Source organism: Bufo gargarizans, chromosome 6 (assembly GCF_014858855.1).
Source record: "Bufo gargarizans isolate SCDJY-AF-19 chromosome 6, ASM1485885v1, whole genome shotgun sequence".
Taxonomy (NCBI): domain Eukaryota; kingdom Metazoa; phylum Chordata; class Amphibia; order Anura; family Bufonidae; genus Bufo; species Bufo gargarizans.
Window position 1 is genome coordinate 329831500 of NC_058085.1, and position 23612 is coordinate 329855111.

General features: G+C 47.6%; 1 protein-coding gene across 1 annotated transcript in view; it reads left to right on the forward strand.

Moving 5' to 3' along the window:
• Positions 1-3098: 3098 nt before the first annotated feature.
• The window catches only part of BTRC (beta-transducin repeat containing E3 ubiquitin protein ligase), a 141689-nt gene continuing 121175 nt past the window's right edge, over positions 3099-23612 (forward strand). Inside the window, exon 1 of the mRNA XM_044299695.1 lies at positions 3099-3173. Within this exon, the coding sequence (XP_044155630.1) occupies positions 3156-3173 (18 nt within the window). The 5' untranslated portion in view covers positions 3099-3155. The remainder of the gene's footprint in view (positions 3174-23612) is intronic.

Consider the following 23612-nt stretch of genomic DNA (forward strand, 5'->3'; position numbering starts at 1 on the left):
TGTACCCGTTTTTATCGGCTGTTAGACGGGTGCAGTCATGTCAATTGGCCGTTAAAAACAGTCCTATTGATTTCAATGGGTCCGTATAACCGTGAAAACTGACAAAAATAGGACATGGGTCCGTATGTCCGTTAAAAGAACGGCCATGTGAATAGCCCCATAGACTTTCATTGGTGCTAAAAATGGCCGTGTGATGGCCGTTACTTAGACGGCCGTCACATGGCCATTATTCACTATCGTGTGCATGAGGCCTTAAACTCACTGCCATTTGGAAATGGCCATGTGATGCAAACAGAGGACTAGTCCATGAGTCTTCTCCATTATGTGGGTGCAGTCAGGAGTCCTCTCCATGCATTGCACAGCTGGTTTGTGGGTGCATATTGGGGGAACAGCAAGGTATTCATACACTATTGTAGTTTATGGGGGATGTCAGAGGTGACCCTTCAATTCAGACCCTAGACACAGACCGGAGATTTAGACCCTCACTTACTGCAGTTAACTCACACCTCAGATTCAGACACAGAATTGCTCATCCCCTACATGGTTTCTCTGCTCAGCAGTTCCTCTAAGAATTAGCAAAACATGGCTAGGACAGAAGTGGTGGTCCCAGCTCAGCAGTCAATACTTCACAATTTAGGCATCATCACCCACATGGGGGACCTTGTAACCTGCCTGATTGCCACATATGTGTCACGGACGTTCCCGCGACAGGTGGCAGGAGATCGTTGAGACTGGCAACACGTGGTTTGATCTGACAGGTTTTCCCTGTGGATCAATAGGTGTCTGTGTTATTTCTGGTAATGGCCGCACTTCTTGCCTCCAGGTGTTGCTTATGTGGTCATTTAACCTCCCTTATTTATAGTTGCTTCTCCCACTATGCTGTGCGGTTTATAGCTTCAGTTTCAGCTGTGGATTGCTGGTGTGTGGATCTCGGCGGAGTTCCTGGTGCTTCCATTGCTCCTTTGAAGTTAAGTCTTTCCTTTCCCTTCTTGTATTTTGTTTGGGTTCTGTGTGTTGTTTTCCCCTATTGTTTGCATTAGGCCTGAAGGAGACTCCTGTTCGTCCTTATATTTGGCAGAACAGGTAGTCTCATCCCTGCCACTAGTACCAGGGTCCTATAGGGCTAGATAGGACGCTAGGGATTCCTGTGTATGAACACACCTACCTTTGGGGTCTGTTCATACTGTTAGTCAGTCAGGATCTTGGCTAGGGTTTTACTAAGAGGTGTCCTTCTTCCTTCCTTAGTTCTCAGGCCTGATTCCATGTTTCCCCCTTCCCTCTTATGCTCGGTGTGGTGTATCCATCCCACACCGAAGCGTGACAATATGACTGCAGAGCAGGACCCCCGGCTAGTTACATCAGCAGCCCATACTATGTTTGCTGCTCAATGCTGATTGGGATGCTTGAAGGTGAGTAGTGTAGATGTCATCACCCCTGGCCCTGTCAATCAAGTTGCAGAGGAGGCAAGGTGTCTAGGTGTAATGGTAACGCCCCCGTTGCTCCCAGAGGATCATTTGCATATATTAAAACATACTTTTTCTCAGTAAAGTGAGCACATAGGAAAATGGGACCAACACAGACGCCGTCAGCTGCCAAGTCCACATGTAACAGGTCAGCCAGTGTCATAGGTACAAGTCTGCTGACAGATGTCCTTTAAATGGAATCTGTCACCTAGAGAATATTAAATATAATATTAAAGCAAAAGTATGTGCTTATACTACCGGCCCCCCTACACAGCCCAAGCACGCCTCTCCTCGCTCATACACTATGCCTTCAGCAGCGCCGTTGCCATGGCCCCCGCTACGTCACTAGCAGCATATAACGCTGCCCACCTTTCCCCTTCAGCATAGCCAACAGGCGCAGCGCCGAACACTGCCTGTGCCTGTGCTCTTCGAGTTCAATTGAGGGCATCAGTTCCAACAGTTTCACTGGGCATGCACCGAAAATGTCACTTGGCTCCGCGCATGCTGAGGGGAGTAGTGTATGAGCAGAGGAGAGGCGGCCTGGGCACTTGATGGGGCCTTGTTCCTGGGCACCTTTGAATAAAAATAACGTCCCTCTAGGCACCTGAATGCCCCATTAGTATATGGATTAAAGTGGATTTTATGAAGATATATTACCAGCTCCAAAGAAATAGAAAAGCCTATGGAAAGAAGGTATGATGTACTATAAGGACATACTTTTGGTTTAAAGGGGTTCTGCAGTATGTTTAAACTGATGCTCTATCCTCTGGATAGATCATCAGCATCTGATCGGCGGGGGTCTAACACCCGGGACACCCGCCGATCAGCTGACTGAGAAGACAGCGGCGCTCCAGCAACGCCGCGACCTTCTCGCTGTTTACTGCAGCCCCAGTGACGTCACGACTAGTATCAACTAGCGTGGGCAGGGGCTAAGCTCCAGTCAAGTGAACAGAGCTTAGTCGCGCCCAGGCCAGTGATACTAGTCCCGCTGCTGGAGCTCCGCTGTCTGCTGTCTTCTCAAACAGCTGATCGGCGGGGGTCCTGGGTGTCAGACCCCCGTCGATCAGATGCTGATGATCTATCCAGAGGATAGATCATCAGTTTAAACAAACTGCAGAACCCCTTTAATATCGATTCTCTGGTGACAGATTCCCTTTAATATTTATCTCAGATGCAGCGATCAGCGTTGAATGCGGCATCTAAGGGGTTCAAGGACAGGGGGCGGCGCAATCCCTGTTCCCTGTCAGTGCACCTGCTATTTACAAAGAAATGCGCTTCGTGATAAAGTAATTTGTCACAAAGCGATTTTTTGGGGGGTAAAATTCGGTTAAGCAGCCGATTCAAACTTTTGAGAACGTCTCTCATCTTAATAAACGTCTCTCAATATTAATAACAAAACAAATAATAATATATCAAATAGATTTCTAATATTGTAAGTAGTAATAATAAAACCAATAATAATATTATTATTGTACAATAAACAAGCTAAATATATTAGCATGTTGGAACCCTGTAACAGACTCTGAGCACGCTGCTCCCTTTGTGTCTGACACCTCACAAGATTGAGCGAGCTTCGCCTTCGGAGCTCTCCTGTCCCCGCGAGGCTTCCGTAGCGGCGGTAGTTAAGGCTACCATGTGACCATGATGTCATCGGACGAGGAAGTACCTCTCTGAGCAGGGTGTACTGGGGTGATGGCATCTTATAAAAAGGTAAACTGCTCTTCCCGTCCTCATCTTGTCTTCTGATGTCGGTGCTGATAACGGGCAGCGGGGGCGGCGGCCGGCGGGAGGGGGGCTCCGGGCCTGGGCAGCCTCTGCCATTATCCTGGGGCTTTATGTGATTCTGTAGGTGCAGCTCCTGGTTCTGTGTCTCAGTGGAGGCTGGAGGTGGATCCCGGCTCAGTGCCCTGTAATCTGCATGAATGTATACCTGGGGCTACTGTTATACGGAGGATGCCATGTAATAAGAGGTTATCACACCGGTGTATATGTGTATCCTGTAGAGGTAATCCTCACCACAATGTACACAATAGTAGGCCTCATTCACACCACTGTAGTTTTGGTCCGTGTCTGATCAGCATTTTTTTACGCCCAGCGGATGCGGACCCATTCATTTCAATGGGGCTGCGAAAAATGTGGACAGCGCACGTAGCACCGTCTGCATCCGTGTGTCTGTTCCACAGTCCCGCAAAAAAAAAAGATACAATATATCCTATTCTTATAGGTTTTGCAGTCAAGAATAAGCCTTGTCACAATGGGTCCGCAAAGTAAAAACGGATGCAACATAACGTCATCCGTATATTGCGGATGCGAGTTATGCAGATCACAAAATACATCAGGCCGTGTGGATGGTCCCAAATAATAAGGAATATATAAAATTATTGCCCAAAAATGTATTCTGCGCCCCTTGTCCTTTGTATGGCCCACTATGGGTGTCGGCCTGCATCGCGGGTGTCGACCCTCGCTGTGATTTAGTGATGCGCCATATCGCACACACAAAAACAGAAAAAAATCTCTGCAAAGACAGTTGGAGTAGACTGGGATTTCAGTGCAACGTCACATGCTGTGTGTGAATCTGGCGCAGAGTACATCGGGTGTTACCGTGCGAAATACGCTGTACGGTATTTAACCTGTAGGGTAGTGCTCACTTTTTGTGATATTACAAGTAGAATTAAGGTCTTATCAACCACTATAATGACCCCCCCCCCCCATATGCCTGGGCCCCTCATATAGAATATACTTACCTGCTCCCCCGCACCTGTGTCGCTCTGGATCTCTACGCAGGCCGCCACTGCATCTCCCCGACGCTGATCAAAACATCCAGTGACGGGTGTGACGCTAGGGAGGCTCGCCCCTGTCGTGGCCTGCTATTGGCTGCTCCCCCAGTCGCTGGATGTTTTGATCAGCGTCGGGGAGATGCAGTGGCGGCCGCGTGTAGGGATCTGGAGCGACACGGGTTCCAGGGAGCAGGTAAGGCTACTTTCACACTTGCGGCAGAGAGATCCGGCAAGCAGTTCCGTTGCCCTAACTGCCTGCCGGAACCGGCAAAATGTATGCCAACTGATGGCATTAGTAAGACTGATCAGGATCCTGATCAGTCTTAGGGCTCTTTCATACTTGCAAAAATATATAGAGTATACTGGGCACTCACACTGTATGTGGAACCAAAGGATTAGTACCAGGAGCTTCAATTAATAAGTTTATTAGCATAACCATACATTAACATATAAAGGAATATAATGCCCCCACAATTAATATAATAAGAACAACATAAAAATTAAAATGGAGATGTAAATATAATTAATTGATAATAACTACAATGGTGGATTATTTGAACCTCGGTATAACCACAGTAACTTATCTTGATACTAAAAGAACGATGCCCACATACTTCTAATTGTCCATCAATGTGACCACATTAGTTGCCTTGTGGTTGATGACCTTGATCACTTGAGACGATATATATATATATAGGGGTAAAAAGTCATTAAATTACTGCCAATGTTATATAACTGCAGGATAAGGGTCCGCTGGTTGGGACAAAGTCTCTGCGTCACTGTAAATTATATTCTTTCATACTTGCGTTGTCCGGATCCGTCGTGTACTCCATTTGCTGGAATTACACGCCGGATCCGGAAAAACGCAAGTGAACTGAAAGCAGTCTTCAAAATGCGTTCAGTGTTACTATGGCAGCCAGGACGCTATTAAAGTCCTGGTTGCCATAGTAGTAATGGGGAGCGGGGGAGCAGTATACTTACAGTCCGCGCGGCTCCCTGGAGCGCCCCGGGAGCCGCACGGATGGTAGGTATACTGCTCCCCCGCTCCCCGCTACACTTTACCATGGCAAACAGGACTTTAGCGTCCTGGTAGCCATGGTAACCATTGAGAAAAAGCTAAACGTCGGATCCGGCAATGCGCTGAAACGATGTTTAGCTTAAGGCCGGATCCGGATTAATGCCTTTCAATGGGCATTCATTCCGTATCCGGCCTTGCGGCAAGTGTTCAGGATTTTTGGCCGGAGCAAAAAGCGCAGCATGCTGCGGTATTTTCTCCGGACAAAAAACGTTCCGGTCCTGAACTGAAGACATCCTGATGCATCCTGAACGGATTTCTCTCCATTCAGAATGCATTAGGATAAAACTGATCAGGATTCTTCCATCATAGAGCCCCGACGACGGAACTCTATGCCGGAACAGAACAACGCAAGTGTGAAAGAGCCCTTAAAAATGCCTGATCAGTCAAAAAAATGCATTGGAATGCCGGATCCGTCTTTCCAGTGTCATCCGGCAAAACGGATCCGGCATCTACTTTTTTTTCACCCTTTTTTCGGTCTGCGCATGACGAATCCGGTATTTGGAAAAAATATGCCGGCATTCAGGCAAGTCTTCATTTTTCTTTTGCCAGAGATAAAACCGTAGCATGCTACGGTTTTCTCTTTTGCCTGATCAGTCAAAATGACTGAACTGAAGACATCCTGATGCATCCTGAACGGATTGCTCTCCATTCAGAATTCATGGGGATATGCCTGTTCAGTTCTTTTCCAGTATAGAGCCCCTAGGACGGAACTCAATGCCGGAAAAGAAAAACGCTAGTGTGAAAGTACCCTTAAGTATAATGTATACGGGGGGTCAGCCCTTTAAATACGGTACATTATGGCCTTACCTGTTCTTTCTCTGACATTATAATGGGGTTGTATGCGTCACAGGGCCCTGACCCTCAGCCTCTTTTATTATAAGGCCTTGTGCACGCAACCGTATTTTTGTTCCGTGTCTGATCCACATTTTTTGTGGATCGGGTGCAAAACCATTCATTTCAATAGGAACGCAAATAATGTGGAGAGCACACCCTATGGCGTCCTCATATACGTTCCGCCGGCCCACCAAAAAGATAGAACATGTCCTATTCTTGTGTATTTTGCATACAAGGATAGGACATTTCGATAGAAGTTTAAAAAAATATAATGGCGCACTGCCAGTATCCACGTTTTCCAGACTGCAAAACACATATGGTCTTATGGGGCCTAAACTCTGCTATGTGCCCTTTCTCTGTTATTTCTACTCGAAATCTGTGAACAAATCTCCGTACCGTCAGAAGAGCAGAAACCCCCCCCCCCCCCCAAAAAAAAACCGGATCCTGCATTTTAAGGATCAGCTATACACGTAGTGTTGTTTTTTTTTTTCCTCTAAGTTTCTAGGAGCAGTAACAGAGGAACAGCCCAACACATATAGCTCAGAAAAGCTACTCCAGACTTACGCTGGGTTCACACCTGAGCGTTTTACAGCGCGTTCCTACGCGCTGTAAAACGCACAACAGGCAAGAACCAATGATTCCCTATGGGAATGGTTCTCACCTGGGCGTTTTACAGCGTGTACGATCGCGCTGTAAAACGCCCGACGCTCAAACAAGTGCTTGAGCTTTTTTTTGGGCGTTTGTCGCGCGTTCCCGCACATAGAAATTCGGGAAAGCGCGACAATGTGTGAACGCCAGTCTCTGTATGCGCGATTGTAAACGCCCGTACAATCGCGCATACAGAGCGCTCGTTTCCGAACGCTCAGGTCTGAACCCAGCGTTATGTTATGGGGCGTACAAGTGGGCCATACTGCAGTACCAGACATAACTACATGGACTAGAGTGGAGCTATATCAGTTAAGTGCTATTATAGTTCTCCGTAGGGGTGCCAAGGGTCGGACCCCCGTGATTACTCGTGTCCAGCCGTAGTTTGTAAGCAGTAGGGGGGATGACTCCCTTCTAATGCATCATTGTGAATTTCCTCCTGATAACGTGATGAGGGTAGTGCCCCCTCTCCACGCCCTCTTCAGCATCTGGCTCGCCGGATAAGGCGGCGGGTCCTGACCACCTACGGTACATGTGGGGAGGTAGATCATTGCTAGCCCTTCCCCCTACATTACGCTTTTGATTAGGAGATGAAGCGCGCTGCCGCCGTAATCGCTTCTCTGATGTATTTTTACTGTCTTTATTCTCCTTTAGGCCTCTTGCACGCGAACGTGTGCTTCCCGTTGCCGTATTGCGGACCGCATTTGTGGATCTGCAATACACTGGCACTGTTCCGTGTGCATTCTGCATCACGGATGCGGATCCATTCACTTCAATGGATCCGCAAATCCAGAGATGCGGAATGGAACGGAACCCTACGGAAGCACTACGGAGGGCTTCCGTGAGGTTTCGTCCCGTACTTCCGTTCCGCAAAAAGATAGAACATGTCCTATCTTTTTGAGGAACGGCCGGATCGCGGACCCATTAAAGTGAATAGGTCTGCAATTTGCTGCGGCTGCCCCACGGTGGCTGTTCGTGCATTGCGGCCAGTGATGGCCAGTTCTCAGTGTTCGCCGACGAACAAATGCGATCTGCCATCTTTATTCCCAAGTCCGGCGATGCAAAGGCAAGTCCTTACCTGTGCCTGCGGCGCGAGCCGCACTGAAACGCATGCGGTCACCGGGAGCAGGCAGTTCCGAGAACAGCCGCCGAGGGCCTTCATCGGGCTGTTCTCGGAACTGCCTGCTTCCGGTGACCGCATGTGTTTCAGAGCGGCTCGCGGCGCAGGCACAGGTAAGGACTTACCTCTGCATCGCCGGACTTGGGAGTGAAGATGGCAGATCGCATGTGTTCGTCGGCGAACACTGCGAACTGGCCATCACTGATTGCGGCCTGCATTTTGCAGCACGGCCATGGGACGCACATGTTCGTGTGCAGGAGGCCTTACTGTGTCAGTATTTTCCACCATCCACTTCTGAGTCGCTATAACATTGAGATTTAATTAAGAAATATAGGACGTAAAGTGTGCGCCGCGCGGGGCGGGCAGGAGAGTCTCCAGAAATATTTACACTTACCAGTTCCCTGCGCAAAAGCAGAAGGACGTTGTGCAAGGCCGTGCCCTCTTATTTCCTCCCCCCCCCCCTAAGGCCTCTTTCTCACGTGAGGAATGGAATAGATTGTGTCTTGATCTATTCGGGAAAAAACTAAGGTTTTGCGGGCAAGTTTAGTCAGTTTTTTTCTGAGCAGATGCAATCACTTTTTTCATGCGTGTGAAGAATAACCCTCATCATCCTCCTGCAACCATCGGTGCAAAACACATTGCATCCGTATGCCTTCCATTTTAACCCAAGTTCCATTAATTTCTCTGGGACCCAGAGCTGCGTAAAAAACATCCAATATAGTATATAAAGTGACTTATCCTGAACGCAGAGATGTTGCGTGAAAAACTCGCATCGCATCTGGATGGAAAACTCGCTTGTGTGAAAGAGGGCTTACGCGTTTATGTCCTATCCGGCACCTTTTGCTTATTCAGCTCATTCCATAGAGCCTTGTTCAGACGGCTGTAATGTGGGCGTCCATATTACGGACTCGGATCCTAGCCCGATCTTGGCTTTAAAGGGAACCTGTCACCGGGATTTTGGGTATAGAGCTGAGGACATGGGTTGCTAGATGGCCGCTAGCACATCCGTAATACCCAGTCCCCATAGCTCTGTGTGCTTTTATTGTGTAAAAAACACGATTTGATACATATGCAAATTACCCTGAGATGAGTCCTGTACGTGAGATGAGTCAGGGACAGGACTCATCTTAGGTTAATTTGCATATGTATCAAATCGGGGTTTTGACACAATAAAAGCACACAGAGCTATGGGGACTGGATATTGCGGATGTGCTAGCGGCTAGCTAGCAACCCATGTCCTCAGCTCTATACCCAAAATCCCGGTGACAGGTTCCCTTTAAAGTGACATGCCCTCAGGATAGGGCATCAATATCGGATCACCGTGGGTCCCAGACCCAGCACCCCCGCCGATCAGCTGTATGAGGAGATCCTGTCTCTCTTCCTGTTAGTTGCTGCTTTGCCATAGACAGCAGTTGTTAGCAGAAAGAGAGATGGCTTGTGCACGCTGCGTGCGCTGTCTCCTCATACATCTGATCGACGTCAGTGCCGGGTGTCGAACCCCTTAGTGACCACCCATGCGTGTTTTTATGGCGGTCACTAGCTTCTTGCACACGACCGTATAGCTTTTTCAGTATTTTGTGGTCTGCAAAAAATACGGATGACGTCCGTGTGCATTCCGTTTTTTGCAGAACGGAACAGCTGGCCCCTGATAGAACAGTACTATCCTTGTCCGTTATGCAGACAATAATAGAACATGTTCTATCTTTGAACGGAATGGAAATACGGAAACAGAAGGCATATGGAATACCTTCCCTTTTTTTTTTTTTTTTTTGTGGATCCATTGAAATGAATGGTTACGTATATGGAACGCAAAAAAGGAACGTAAACGGGTAAAAAAAAAAATGGTCATGTGCAAGAGGCCCTAGGCTGGACAGAATTGCTTATTTATTCTTAGTTGCCACTGAAAAAACGTAATAACAAGCGATCAAAAAGCGCAATTTACTCTAAAATGATACCAATAAAAAAATACAAGTCGTCCCGCCAAAATCAAGCCCTCACACAACTCCATAGAAAGAAAAATAAAAAAGTTATGGGTCTTAGGAAGTGGCAATGCGAAAACTTTTTTTTTTTCTTTAAAAAAAGGTGTTTTATTGCAAAAAAAAAAGTTGTAAATTGTAGAAAAAACGATATGTATTTTGAATCACTGTATCGTACTTACCCAGAGAATAAAGATATGTTATTTATACCGAAAAATGAACGCCGTAAAATTTATAACGTAAAAACGCAGTGGCGGTATTGCTGTTTTTCCCCATCTCCCTCCCAGAAAGAATTAATAAAAGTTAATCAGAAAGTTATGTGTACCCCAATATGGCGCCATTAAAAACTACAACTTGTCCCGCAGAAAACAAGCCCTCATAAAGCTATATAGACGGAAAAATTAAAAAGTTATAGCTCTTGGAACGCGACAATGAAAAAAGGAAGAAAAACGCTTGGTCAGTAAGGCCCAAAACAGGCTGGTCACTGAGGGGGGTATAAGGATAGACCGTGAAAGTGCAGAGCAATCTGCAGGCAGCAGGTTATAGAGCAGGAGGAGCTGAGCAGACTGATGTATAGTTTGTAGAAAAGGATTCAGTACAATGTGTAATTTATTGATTAAAATCTCAGTTCTTTTTATGCTTAGGAGTCCATTAGGCGGTCTTATCAGTGATTGACAGCTCTCTGGGAAGTAGGACCGCCACCGGACTCCTGAGCATAGGAATAAGTTATACTGAATCATTCCTCACAAACTATATATCCATCTGCTCAGCTCCTCCTGCTCTAGAACACGCTGACCGCAGGTTGCACTGTATTTTAGTGATGACAGGTTCCCTTTTTTAAAGGGGTTCTGCACTTTGTTTTAAACTGATGATCTATTCTCTGGATAGATCATCAGCATCTGATCGGCGGGGGTCCGACACCCGGGACCCCCGCCGATCAGCTGTTTGAGAAGGCAGCGGCGCTCCAGGAGGTCCAATGACGTCACGACTTGTATCAACTGGCCTGGGTGGGGCTAAGCTCCATTCAAGTGAACAGAGCTTAGCCCCACCCAGGCCATTGATACTAGTCGTGACGTCACCGGGCCTGCGGTAAACAGTGAGAAGGCCGCGGCGCTCCTGGAGCGCCGCTGCCTTCTTAAACAGCTGATCGGCGGGGGTCCTGGGTGTCGGCCCCCCCCGATCAGATGCTGATGATCTATCCAGAGAATAGATCATCAGTTTAAAAAAATCTGCAGAACTCCTTTAAGGCTAGGTATGTATTTAAAGACATCTTCCAGCATGACCTTAAAGAGGACCTTTTTCACCTAGAAAAACATTGTGAACTAAGTATCCTGACATATACAGCGGCGCCTGGGATCTCACTGCACTTACTATTATCCCTGGGCGCCGCTCCGTTCTCCCGTTATGCCCTCCGGTATCTTTGCTCAGTAGGTTATAGTAGGCGGAGACTTAGGACTCTTGGTTATAGTAGGCGGAGTCTGCCCTTCTTCTGCTGGGTGTCTCCTCCTCCTAGGCTGTAGCGCTGGCCAATCACAGCGCACAGCTCACAGCCTGGGAGTTTTTTTGGAGACGCCCAGCAGAACACGGGTAGTCTCTGCCTACTATAACTTACTGAGCGAAGATACCGGAGGGCATAACGGGAGAACGGAGCGGCGCTCAGGGATAATAGTAAGTGCAGTGAGATCCCTGGGCGCCGCTGTATATGTCAGGATACTTAGTTCACAATGTTTTTCCAGGTGAAAGGTCCTCTTTAACTAGTGTCTCTCCTTCAGGGTTTGCTGTACCACGCTAGCAGAAGCCTCATTCCATTCTAGTCGCTTTAGCCCCTTTCACACGAGCGAGTGTCACGCTCTGGACTCGCAGCGTGAGTATGCGGCAGCTCCCATCATGACCTCCCAGCCCTGCCGGGGTTGCATAGCATTATACTGAGTTATGATATATGTAACCCTTACAGTTCTGAAATGTATTGGATAACACTGACAGCATTATGTCAGTGTTATCCAATACATTCCAGACCTCTTACATAGCATCATAAATCAGTATAATGCTATGCGATCCCGGCGGGGCTGGGAGGTCAGGACGGGAGCTGCCTACTCAGCTGCGAGTCCGGAGTGTGGAGCTCGTTTGTCTGAAAGGGGCCTTAGGTATCCAAGGGCCCTCCATGGATTAAGGATAGGCGGTTTCAGTCCTTGTAGACTCCACTCCCCTGGATAATATCGTATTTTCTGAACCTATACTTTAGAGGGGTTCTCCAGGGCTCTAAAGAACAATCTGGGTTTCATACAACATGTGGAACAAACATCGTTTCACCATTTGATCACAACAATGATTCCAAAACTTGGAGGAACTGTGCATACGTGACTACCTACCTACTGCGTATATCTGGGATAAGTACCAATCTATCAATGGCAGGTAGAGTATAAGTGGTGGTATATTTGGTTGGTAGATGCCTTTATTCATCTCTTTGGCCTATCTGTCGATTTCTGACGGGTAATTAGGGGGTCGATTTGTCCATTTATCAGTCGGATGCCTCAGTAATGTTGGGGGGAGGGGGGATGCGTTAGGCTTTTGGAAGTGTCACTTTTTTCCGGGGCCACTTTATGGTGGTATATATGGTTGTCACCTGATTTTACCCAGATATATAGAGGGATCTGGCTATTAAATGGTGATATTGCTATCTCCCTCCAACCTTGATTATCACCATATTGGGGCAGGAATCCCGCTTTTGGCAGGGACGCCCAGATTTTAGATTAGTTATCTTTACCATTGGGGGCAATACTGTGTATTTTATTAAAGGTTGGGTTTTATGGGGGAGGGTTCCTTTCAATTCTGTAATATGTATTTACATGACTGACTACGGGCTCTTCCTTCGATGTCTCAACCAGATCTTCTTCTTCTGTGTATTCCTGTTCAGCTACACAATGTACCAGCAGCTGAACAGGAGGACATAGGAGCATATCCGGTGAAGACCTCGGGGGAAGATCCCCCAGCCAGTCATGTGGTCACGTGAGCACAGCCCAGACTGCGGAATCGGTAGCGAGATGGAATGTTAAGTATCGGTAGTTGTGGAAAAGCTCGAATTTGGTCAAAGCCACAGAGAACCCCTTTTTAATATCTGCTTGTGTCTGGTGGAATATTATTATAATATTAGTATTATCATGAGAATTCTATATTTTGGCTACTTTAATTTTTTTTAATACGTGGGTTCTCCAGGAATTAGAAGAACAGGGGATCTTGTGACCCTTGTTGTGCCATGCAGATCGGTACTTGGTGGAAAGGACAGGATGGAGTTTTTTTTTATATTATATGTATTATATAAATGTTGCATTTTTACTTCCTTTTTCTTTCCGGCTATTTGCACTTTTATTCGATGTATTTTTATAATAGTGTGTAACACATGGAGACCAGCACCATGCCTGCGTTTCATGGGCGCAGCTCCTCTTTATAGGTGATAACAGGCAGGTGTCTTTTTGTTTCTTACAAGTGGTAGGACAACTGTCGCCAGGGGGGGACTCGAGGGGCCTGCAGTATTGTCTAATCCATTTGTCATTGGAATTTGATTTTTAGGGAAGACAGCTGCACCCCATTTCCTTTTAACCAGGGAATTAGGTTACAGCATTCTTCTGAATGAATGAGCCGGGGCCTTGGTATAGCACGTTCTCACTAAACGACGTTGTGGCCACATTTATGTTTGTTCATGATTTAATGTAAAAAATTTAACATTCGTCCCCCCCCCCCTTCTTCTCGTTATTAGCCTGTGACTGGGGCTACTCTGACATTTAATGGCTTGAATAATGATACCGAAATCACATTCTCGTATTACTGTGTGCAGGAGAGAAGGGCACGCTGCAAAATCGGAGCCAGTGAAATAAATAAAATCGGCAGAGATCAGCTTAATCATAGTGATAGTGACCTAAGATGGAAATTCCCGTTGTAGACTCTTTACTAGGGCCTAGTGAGCTGCTCGGAGCACCTCTGATGGTCACATCGGTCAGATTTTGGGTAATTTTTCTAAGATCCTCGTTTCACTGTTCCAGTTCATAGGGTCTATTAGTGCGTACGGCTTTATAGCTGGTGATGCACCCCCACTTGGGACCAGAGTGGAAAGCCGCTTGGTAAGAATGGCTTCCATTCTGATAGACCTGATGTGTCATTAATTTCAATGTCTACTGTGTGACGCTACATGGGTGTGGCAGGGGAAATCTTTAGCTAGATTTGGCTTTCTTTGCCTTCTCTAACCAGGGCTTCTTTTAAAAATAGATGACCCCTTAAAGTGATTGTCCTTCCGATTACATTTTATTTTTATTTACTCTATTTAAAAAAGAATATACCCCAAAACCTCAAAAAAGTGAGATGTCGGTGATCATCACTTCAACCCCCCCCCCCCTTTCCCAGGCTCCTCCTTGTCTCTACTTCCCGATTCCTCTTGACCCACAAGAATGAGCCGGTCACTGACTGCAGCAGTGACCTGTCTTAGCCAGTGATGGGCTGAAAAATCAATTACTGGTTGGACAACCACTTTAAAAGGTTATTCCCGTCTCCCGCACCTATGCTTAGATCGGAGCTTGCAGTCCTGGAGGGCCCACCATGCGTGCACGGCTGTCCTCCATTCATTCCTTTTGGAGCAGCACGCTCTGCTATTTTCGGGATTCCCAGTGAAATGAATAGGAGACTCATTGCGCAAGAGTGGCCACTGTTCCATTCACTTCTATGGGGCTGACCGAAATAGCTGAGCCAGGGCTTGGCTGTTTTCGGTGTTCCCATAGGAATAAATGGAGGACGGCCATGCATACGTGGTGCGCCCTCTGGGACCTTGGGGGCTCTGTTCTAAGCATATGTGCGGGTCCCAGAGGTGGTACCCGCACCCATCAGACATTGGGACATATCCTAGCAATATGCCCTAAATGTCTGAGATGGGAATACCCATGTAAGGTTACAGTTGAATGACCTATCCTTGAGGCAATCAGTATGTGATTGGTGGGGTCCGACTCCTAGCACCACCACCAGTCAGCTGTTTGGAGAGGCCACGTCTCTTCCTAGGCTAGTGACATCACATTCATTGGTCACACGGCCTAGACACAGCTCAGTCCCATTCAAGTGAATAGTCCTGAACTGCAGTACCAAGCGCAGCCGCTGTCCGATGCACAGTGCTTGGTAAGCTGTAACGAGGCTGTGATCTCCTTGGATATGCTCAGCATTATGCTCCTTAGGCCTCATGCACACGACCGTTGTTTCATTCCGTGTCCGTTGTTCCATTTTTTTTTTTGTGATTTTCTGCAGACCCATTGACTTTCAATGGGTCCGTTGAAAACTCGGCTAATGCACCGTTAGTCATCCGCGTCCGTGATCCGTGGTTTCAGTCCGTCAAAAAAATATAACCTGTCCTATTTTTTTTCACGGAAAACGGGTCACGGACCCATTCAAGTCAATGGGTCCGTGAAAAAACGCGGAGGCACACAAGATTGTCAGCGTCCGTTTTTTTTCCTATCATTTGCATGGCAAACTTGACTTCGATTATATATATATATATATATATATATATATATATATATATATATATATATATATATATATATATATATATATATATATATATATATATATATATATATATATATATATATATATATATTTTTTTTTTTTTTACTTTCCTTCATGTCTGGAGATCCTCCAAAAATAAAGGAAGACACACGGAAACAAAAACTGACACGGATCACGGAACAACGGAACCCCGTTTTGCAGACCGAGAAAAACAACTGTCGTGTGCATGAGGCCTTATGCTCAACATTTTCCAGGTGACTTTGTTGTAAAGGGTGAGCTGCACTAGGCTATTGCTTTTGTACCAATGTCAGATAGGTACAGGTCCCACGTCTGGGACTCGGACCTAGCCGTATGATGAAGCTCCCAAAGAGAACACATGGGAGGCCGCCTTCTATTCATTTTTATGGGAGTGCTGAAAGTAGCAGAGCGCTGGCTCGGTTAGGGTACTATCACACTTGCGTTGTGAGGATCCGGCAGGCAGGTCCGTATGCAAACGGTGCACTCTCCATTCATTTCTTCTGGAAGTAGCAGAGTGCTCCGCTTGGCTACTTTCGCTGCTCCCATAGAAGTGAATGTAAGGCGGCAGCGCATGCGTGGCGCACTCTTCCAAACTTTGTGCGCTCCTTTCTAGCAATAGGTGCAGGTTCCAGCTCTGGAACCCGTACCTATCTGACATTGGTGGCATAGCCTAGCAATATGCCACCAATGTTCCAGGTGAGACATCCCCTTTAAGGCCACGTTCATACTGTATCTCTGAAACAGTAGCTGTTCCGACTCCCTGATCCGTCTCTTATGCATCACTGCCGGACCTCATTACATTGTCTGGATCCAGTGGTGAACAATAGGCGGACAATGCTGGATCGGCAGGCTGCTCTGTATGGGAACAGCCTGCCGGATCTGTTGGCCTGAGATGTGAACGCGTTTTAAGGTCTGATGTTTGTTTCTATAGAAAGGGCGAACAAAGCTCCTTCATCGATGGCTCCTGTGCTGTATAATAATTCGTAATAACACATTTATTGTAGTAAAATACAAAATTACCATTAATATTATATAATAAGCCATTTTTTCTGGCACACGTGCTTTCATTCGCGGTCTTCCTCCTCCCGCCCACATTTTGGTGGCAAGAGCATTGATAAAGGTAAGGGGGAAAAAAAGTCTCAAAATTTTGTTGCACTTGCGACATAATATGCAACTTTTTTTTTTTTTTAAATACCAGTTCTGGCGTACAGCCATAATAAATCTCCCCCATTGTTTGTAGGGAGAATAATCCTGTAATGCCGCACCATAGGGCAATACATAAAGTGCCTACGGCTCCTATCGGCCATTTTATTCTGTACGAGATGGTTCCTAAGACTGTAAAAAGTACAAGTGTGTGCAAGGTATATTCTGTATAATTTTTTATAAAATAAAACCATATCGTACAATTACTGCTGCTTTTTAAAGGAAGGCTTTGTTGCTTGTAGGGGCATAGAACTGGAGAGGGCGCCTTTTCTGTTCTACTTTTATTCGTCTTTGTTGCTTTGTGTAATTAAAATATAAGAAGAAACCAGGAGGTTGCAAAGACCGAGGTGTATCTGCTTCTAAAGACCACCCTCGGCTAGCTCCATCCATAGATGTAGAGTGAGGTGGCAGGGGGCGTACGTGACCACTTCTGCTTTGTAATGCCTTCGGAGCAGTTGTCTTGGGCCCCGATCCCAGCGGTCGAACTCCCACCCATCTTAAATGTGTTAGCTCTCCTGTGAACAGGTGATACGCGTTGGTCTTGGGATAGCCCCTTTATAAAGCATGGGTACTGATTCACGTATATAGGAGACCATCCAGGTGGAGCCGGGTGGGTGATCCAGTGCACTGGCTGTCAGTATTATGGGGGTATTGTGGCTGGAGCTGTGTGTTTATAGGCAGCATCATATGGGTATGGGAGCATTGTGGCTGGCACTAGTGGGTCTGCTAGTTCAATTTTTTATTTTGGGGTTTTGCAAGATAGACCAAGAATGTGAGAGATTTTGGCATCCCAACCCTGAGACCTAATATAAAAAAATTTGAATGACGAAGTTAGTCATCAAGGCACTTGGGGAACATCTCTTATAGGGTGTGATCACATACGCAGTTTTTAATGCATTTTTAAAAAAAATTTTTTTTTTTTTAAGCCAAAGCCAGAAGTAGATTCAACAGGAATGGAAAATATGGAGAAAGGACTTAAAGGGATTGCTCACTCCCCCCCCCCCCCCATGCCGTTGAACCTGCGGTGGCAAGCCTACTTACCTGCTCCCTCCTTCGGTCCCATGCTGCCTCCGGTCAGTTTGATGCAGGTCACGTGCCACTGCGGCCAATGTATAGTTGCATCGGTAATGTGTCCCCCATGTGGCATGTCACTGGCTCACATGATGCATGGGGGACACCTCACTGTCATCACGTCAGACCAGATGTTAATACAGGTGAGACAGAGGTGGACTGAAGGAACTGGAAACCAGGAGCGGGTAAGAAGGCTTCCCTCCTCAGATTCGGCCATGTGGAGGAGGGCCCCCGGCAGAAAGCCCACAAAGGTGATCAACCCCTTTAAGTTGGGCAAACCTGCCCGTTTTGTGACCGTTGAATGTATATGGGGTCCTTGTGATTCTCCCCTGTGGCAGATATCAGGATCTTGCATTGTGCCCGATCGTTTCGTGCTCCGGAGGATAAGCCACTGCTCTCTCCCTCCTTCTATTCACTACACATGCATGCTTGACGGGGCTCAGCTTGCATGTGTATGGGGGGATTGGGAGAGAGACCTCACGTGTATGACCACCTTTATCTGTCTGTTGGATCCACTTCTGGCTTTGGTTAAAAATTAACGGCGTTAAAACTGCACGTGTGTTTCCGCGATTTGACGTGTAGCTATGTTGCAGCTCAGTTTCTGGCGTGTGTCCTAGTGCACTGGGTAAGTAGGTGCACTTTGCACGTCATGCTCATTCCTGGGCTGCCGTCCATGGCTGGGTTGCCATGTGGAGGCCGGGTGTGTTCTGCTCTGGACGATATGTATGCTGGTAATAATAGAAATCTATATCCCGGAGGCTACGTGAAGACACACGGCTTATGTGGTGGTGTCTGTGTAGTGCTAATCACACGGCGGGCACCGTCCGTCACCGGCTCTTCTGTCGCTGATGACAGTTGTGGCCTCCGCTGTGGCATTCGTAGGGCTTGTCAGTTCTAGTTTGCCAGGAGCTTTCACTGCTTGGTCTGTGCAAAGGGGCTTATGCCAGACGGGCGCTTCAAGTCTGTGACGCTGTCTGCACAGGGACCTAGGATCTGCAGGCGGCCAAAGACTTTGTAATGGGTTGGAAAGTAACACAATGCCTTGTAGGAGGAGTTCAGCTGAATGCAATGATACCTTTTACTTAGCAATCCATTGCTTAATTCTTTTAGTGCATATGCAAATGAGCAGTTAAGTGCACCGAGGGCGGGCCCAAACCACTGTGCACCCTTGCTCCTCCTGCTTCCTCAGCCAGCCTTGATTGGCAGTGCCAACTTCCTGTATCTTCATCTATCAAGGAGGAGATGGAGGACACGGGAAGCGTGGATGGATCTTGCTGCTGGACTAGGAGTTCCTCTTAGGCTACTTTCACACTAGCAGCACGAACCTCCGGCAAGCTGTTCCCTCGGGTGAATAGCCTGTCTGATCCGTCCTGCCGCTAGTGACCGTGTGCCCACGGACTGCCGCTCCGACTATAATGGGGGCGGTGCGGAGTTCCAGCAGTGCGCGGCGAGAGGCTGCCGGAATAAATGTCGGACATGTTGTAGTTTTATTCCGGCAGCCTCTCGCCGTGCCTCCGCCGTAACTCCGCCCCGCCCCCATTATAGTCAATGGGGATGGAGCAGCAGTCCGGGGGCACAGGGTCACTAGCGGCAGGACGGATCCAACAGGCTGTTTACCGGAGGTCCGTGCCGCTAGTGTGAAAGTAGCCTTACCCCTTGACTTATTTTAACCCCTACAGTTAGTCCAGGACTTCCGTTTCTTATGGACTACATTACGATGTATTAGGGTAATGGTATAGAGCAGGGGTGGGCAACCTCCGGGACTCCTGTTGTGAAACCACAACTCCCAGCATGCATACTTGCTCTACTCCTCTCAGGAACTCTCATCGAAATGAATGGAGCCTGCTGGGTATTGTAGTTTCACAACAGCTGATCCCTGGTATAGAGTATCAGCCACAGCTAGGGGGCAGCACCCTTTTGTCCGCCTTCTCTGACCACAACAGTAAGGAGTAGTGATGTCCGGATCATGAACGAATCGTTCTTTTGAACCGATTCAGTTCACTGATCCGGAAGAGTCGGTTCCTCTGACTGAGCCGATCCGAATGAAACGGCTCAGTCAGATCAGCATAGAAGCAGCCTCCAGTGGACACTAGCCCCGCCCCTTCCCGCCCTCCAACCAATCAGAGCGAGGCAGCCAGCACTGACTCCCAGCACAGGGGGAGTCGCAGGGACTCAGAGAATCGTCTGAGTCTATTAGTTAAAAGAATCCAATGAGTCAGAGACTCATTTGATTCTTTTGAGTTAAAAGAACCGTGAGTCACCGAGTCCCTGCCAGGCTCCCTGCTCTGCGGCTCCCTGTAAGTCCGTAAGTCAGTCCGTCCGCCGGGGGGGGGGGGGGCAGGCATTAATCTAGCATGTAGCAGAGCTGTGTGTGTACAGGGTGCATGCAGCAGTGTAGCATCATGCTACACTGCTACATGCACCCTGTACACACACAGCTCTGCTACATGCTGTAGCAGAGCAGGAAGTCTGGTAGGGACTCGGTGACGATTCTTTTAACTAAAACTCTCAGACAATTATCACAGTCTGCTTCACTGCAGCAGAGCTGTGTTTGCCAGGAGCGAGTCCCTCCTGACCTTCGGTTCACTTGAGAGCCGACTCAGCAAGTGAACCGAAGATTCGATGAACTGAGCATGCGCATTGATCTTCAGTTCACTTGCCTCTGCCGGCTCATGAAGTGAACCGAAGATCCGATTCATGAATCGGTTCATTTGAATGAGCTGATTCAAATGAACCGATTCAGCTGAAAGATCCGAACTTCCCATCACTAGTAAGGAGATGTGGCTCTGTGGAGACTTTGAGAAGAACTGAAGGACATGTGGGCAGAAGGAGGAACCCTACTGTAATCATGTTATATGGCATGCTGGATCTCCAGGACTCCAGTAGTCCTTGGTTGGAATCTGAAGTGATGGTTTTGTCCACGTTCCTGTTAAATTTCAGCTCTGCTACCCTCTTGGGCGCTGGCCAGCACCCCCTCTCGTGCACTTGGAGAGCGCACCTGTTATGGATTTGAGCAGACATGATGTTGAGAAGTGTAAGTGCCACCTCCTCGTGTTAGGTGACTCTGCCCGCTTGTTCACAGCATCTCACATGTTCCTAGTGCGTAAACTGCACAACATGTGCACCAAAGTGGCTGTAAGTGCCGAAGGGTCCAGTTGCAAAAATGGTTTGACTTCAGCAAATGGCATTTATCATGTAGAGAAAGTGAATACCAGGCACTTACTAATGTATTGTGATTGCCCATATTGCCTCCTTTGCTGGCTTGATTCATTTCTTCATCACATTATACACTGTTAGTTTCCAGGGATTACGACCACCCTTTAATCCAGCAGTGGTGGTCGTGCTTGTACAGTATAGGAAAAATCTCTGGCCTTGTCTGGTGGCTGGGACCGTGGGAGCTCACATAGGCACGAATACGCAGCCGCCTCGTATCTGTGCTGCAGCCGTAACCCCTGGAAACGGGCAGAGTATAATGTGATGGAAAAATGAATCCAGACAGCAAAGGAGGCAATATGGACAATCACAGTACATTAGGAAGTGCCTTGTATTAGGGTTGTTTCGGTTATCAAATTTTCGATACCCAATCAATACTTTTGTCTGGTATCGACCTTGATACCGGGGTTTGCCTTTTTCCGATACTAGGCTTTGCTATTGCGCAGTCTAGTATCAGAGAACATGGCGCGCACTGCTCTCAGCGAGCTCTGTGTTCGCCTCAGCAGCACAGGGGAGAAGGAAGCACTCTGTCCCTCCCCCCTGTGCTGCTGCTGCTGCTGCCACCAATGAGGAGAGGGGGGCGGACGCTTTGCGCCACCAATGAACGTAAACGTTTAATACAAATACAGAAGGCGGGTGCTGGCGGGTAGCTGCGATCAGCGGCAGTTAACCCCTCAGGTGCCGCTCCTGTATTAAATGTTCATTATCATTGGTGGCGCAGAGTGCCCTCCTCCCCAGTATTTAAATCATTGGTGGTGCAGTGCGCCCCCTCCCCTTAACCCCCCCAGTATTAAAATCATTGGTGGCGCAGTGCGCCCCCCAGTATTAAAATCATTGGTGGCAGTGGCCACAGGGTCCCCTCCTCTCCTCATCATTGGTGGCAGTGGCAACTTCTGATCGGAGCCCCAGCAGTGTAATCCTGGGGCTCCGATTGGTTACCATGGCAGCCAGGACACTACTGAAGCCCTGGCTGCCATGGTAATCTCCCTGCTGCTGTGTGTACTATGCACAGGGCAGCAGGGACAGTGTGAGGTCCTATTCACCCTAATGGAGCTCTATAAGGGTGAATAGGAGATGGGATTAAAACATCCCAGCATCTAGCCCCTAAGGGGGGAAATAGTTATTAAATAAAAGTAAAAAAACACACCACAATATTAAGTATAAATCAACAGAAAAATTTTTATGAAAAACTGCGCGGTTCGTTTTTTTTTGCCTTGTCCCCCCAAAAATATGATCGGACTGTTATGGGCCAGACGTTCCATAAAATGCGGAATGCACGCAGCTTTTTTGGGGGTTTTTTGGTATCAAAACAAACCTACCTTGTATTAACTTTCTCTACATAATAATACATGGTGTATTCTGTATAGGTAGCGCCGGAGCAGGGTCTTCTACTGCGATACCCTGGTCTTCCCTAAATACCTAAGAAGATGCAGTTCTAAACCCTCAGCCAGTTATGAGTGGAACAGTTGCCCAGAGAAGGGCGACCCTTGATCCTGCACAGGAACCTAAACCTTAGACCTACCTGACTATTAAACCCTACGCGTTCTGGTTCTATTCCCTTATGTATTTTGCCTGAAAAGTGTATAAGGTTCATCGGGGACATTTAGAGCAACGTGGCGGCATGTGTTATATCAAAAGGGGCAGTAGCCACTGCCTTCTCTCAGATCACCAAGTACAGCGCCATACATTGTATAGTGACTGTGCTTGGTATTGCAGCTCAGCCCTATTCACTTCAATGGGGCTGAGCTATGCCTAAGGCACATGACCGAACCTGCCACTGCCTTCTCAAAAAGCTGATCAGCAGGGGTCTTGGGTGTCGGACCTTCACCGAACAGATACTGATGACCTACCCAGAGGATAGGTCTTTAGCGTAAAACTCCCAGAAAACCGCTTTAATATAGTTAGGTCTAGGGATTAGGTTCCTGTGCCTGATCAGGGGGTCACCCTTCTCAAGGCGGCTGCTCCACTCATATCTGGCTGAAGGCTTAGAACAGTGTTTCCCAACCAGTGTGCCTCCAGCTGTTGCAAAACTACAACTCCCAGCATGCCCACACAACCAAAGGCTGTCCGGGAATGCTGGGAGTTGTAGTTTTGCAACAGCTGGAGGCACACTGGTTGGGAAACACTGGCTTAGAACTGCATCTTGGATATCTAGGGAAGACCAGGATATTGCAGTAACCCAATGTGAATGACCCCCAGTCAGACCTCAGATAAGAGCCCCATGCCTCTCAACAGCCTCCATATCGGCTCCCATTGCCTCATGTCGGCCCCAATGCCTCAGATGACTTAAAATAAAAAAGTAAACACTCTCCTGTTCCGGGTGCCAGCGCTCCTCACCTACAGCACACTCTGTCTTCCTCCTGATGCTGGCTGCGCTGTCACCCAACGCGCACAGCCTGAGGTCACAGAGCGCCTTCACGCTGTGCACAGCCGAGGACCAGGAAGCTGTGAGTACAGAGCCTCCATCGCTTCACGGCCCTCCGGTACTAATGAGCGCTTCCATAATGGAAGCGTTCATAAGTATTCACACCATAAGACGCAGGGACAAAATGCGTCTTATGGGGCGAAAAATACGGTAAGTTATCATAAAGTGGCCAACCAGAGGCTAGATGGTATGTTTTATTCCTTGTTTGGCGTAGCAGTAGAAATGATTGGGGCAGTCGTGTCATATCT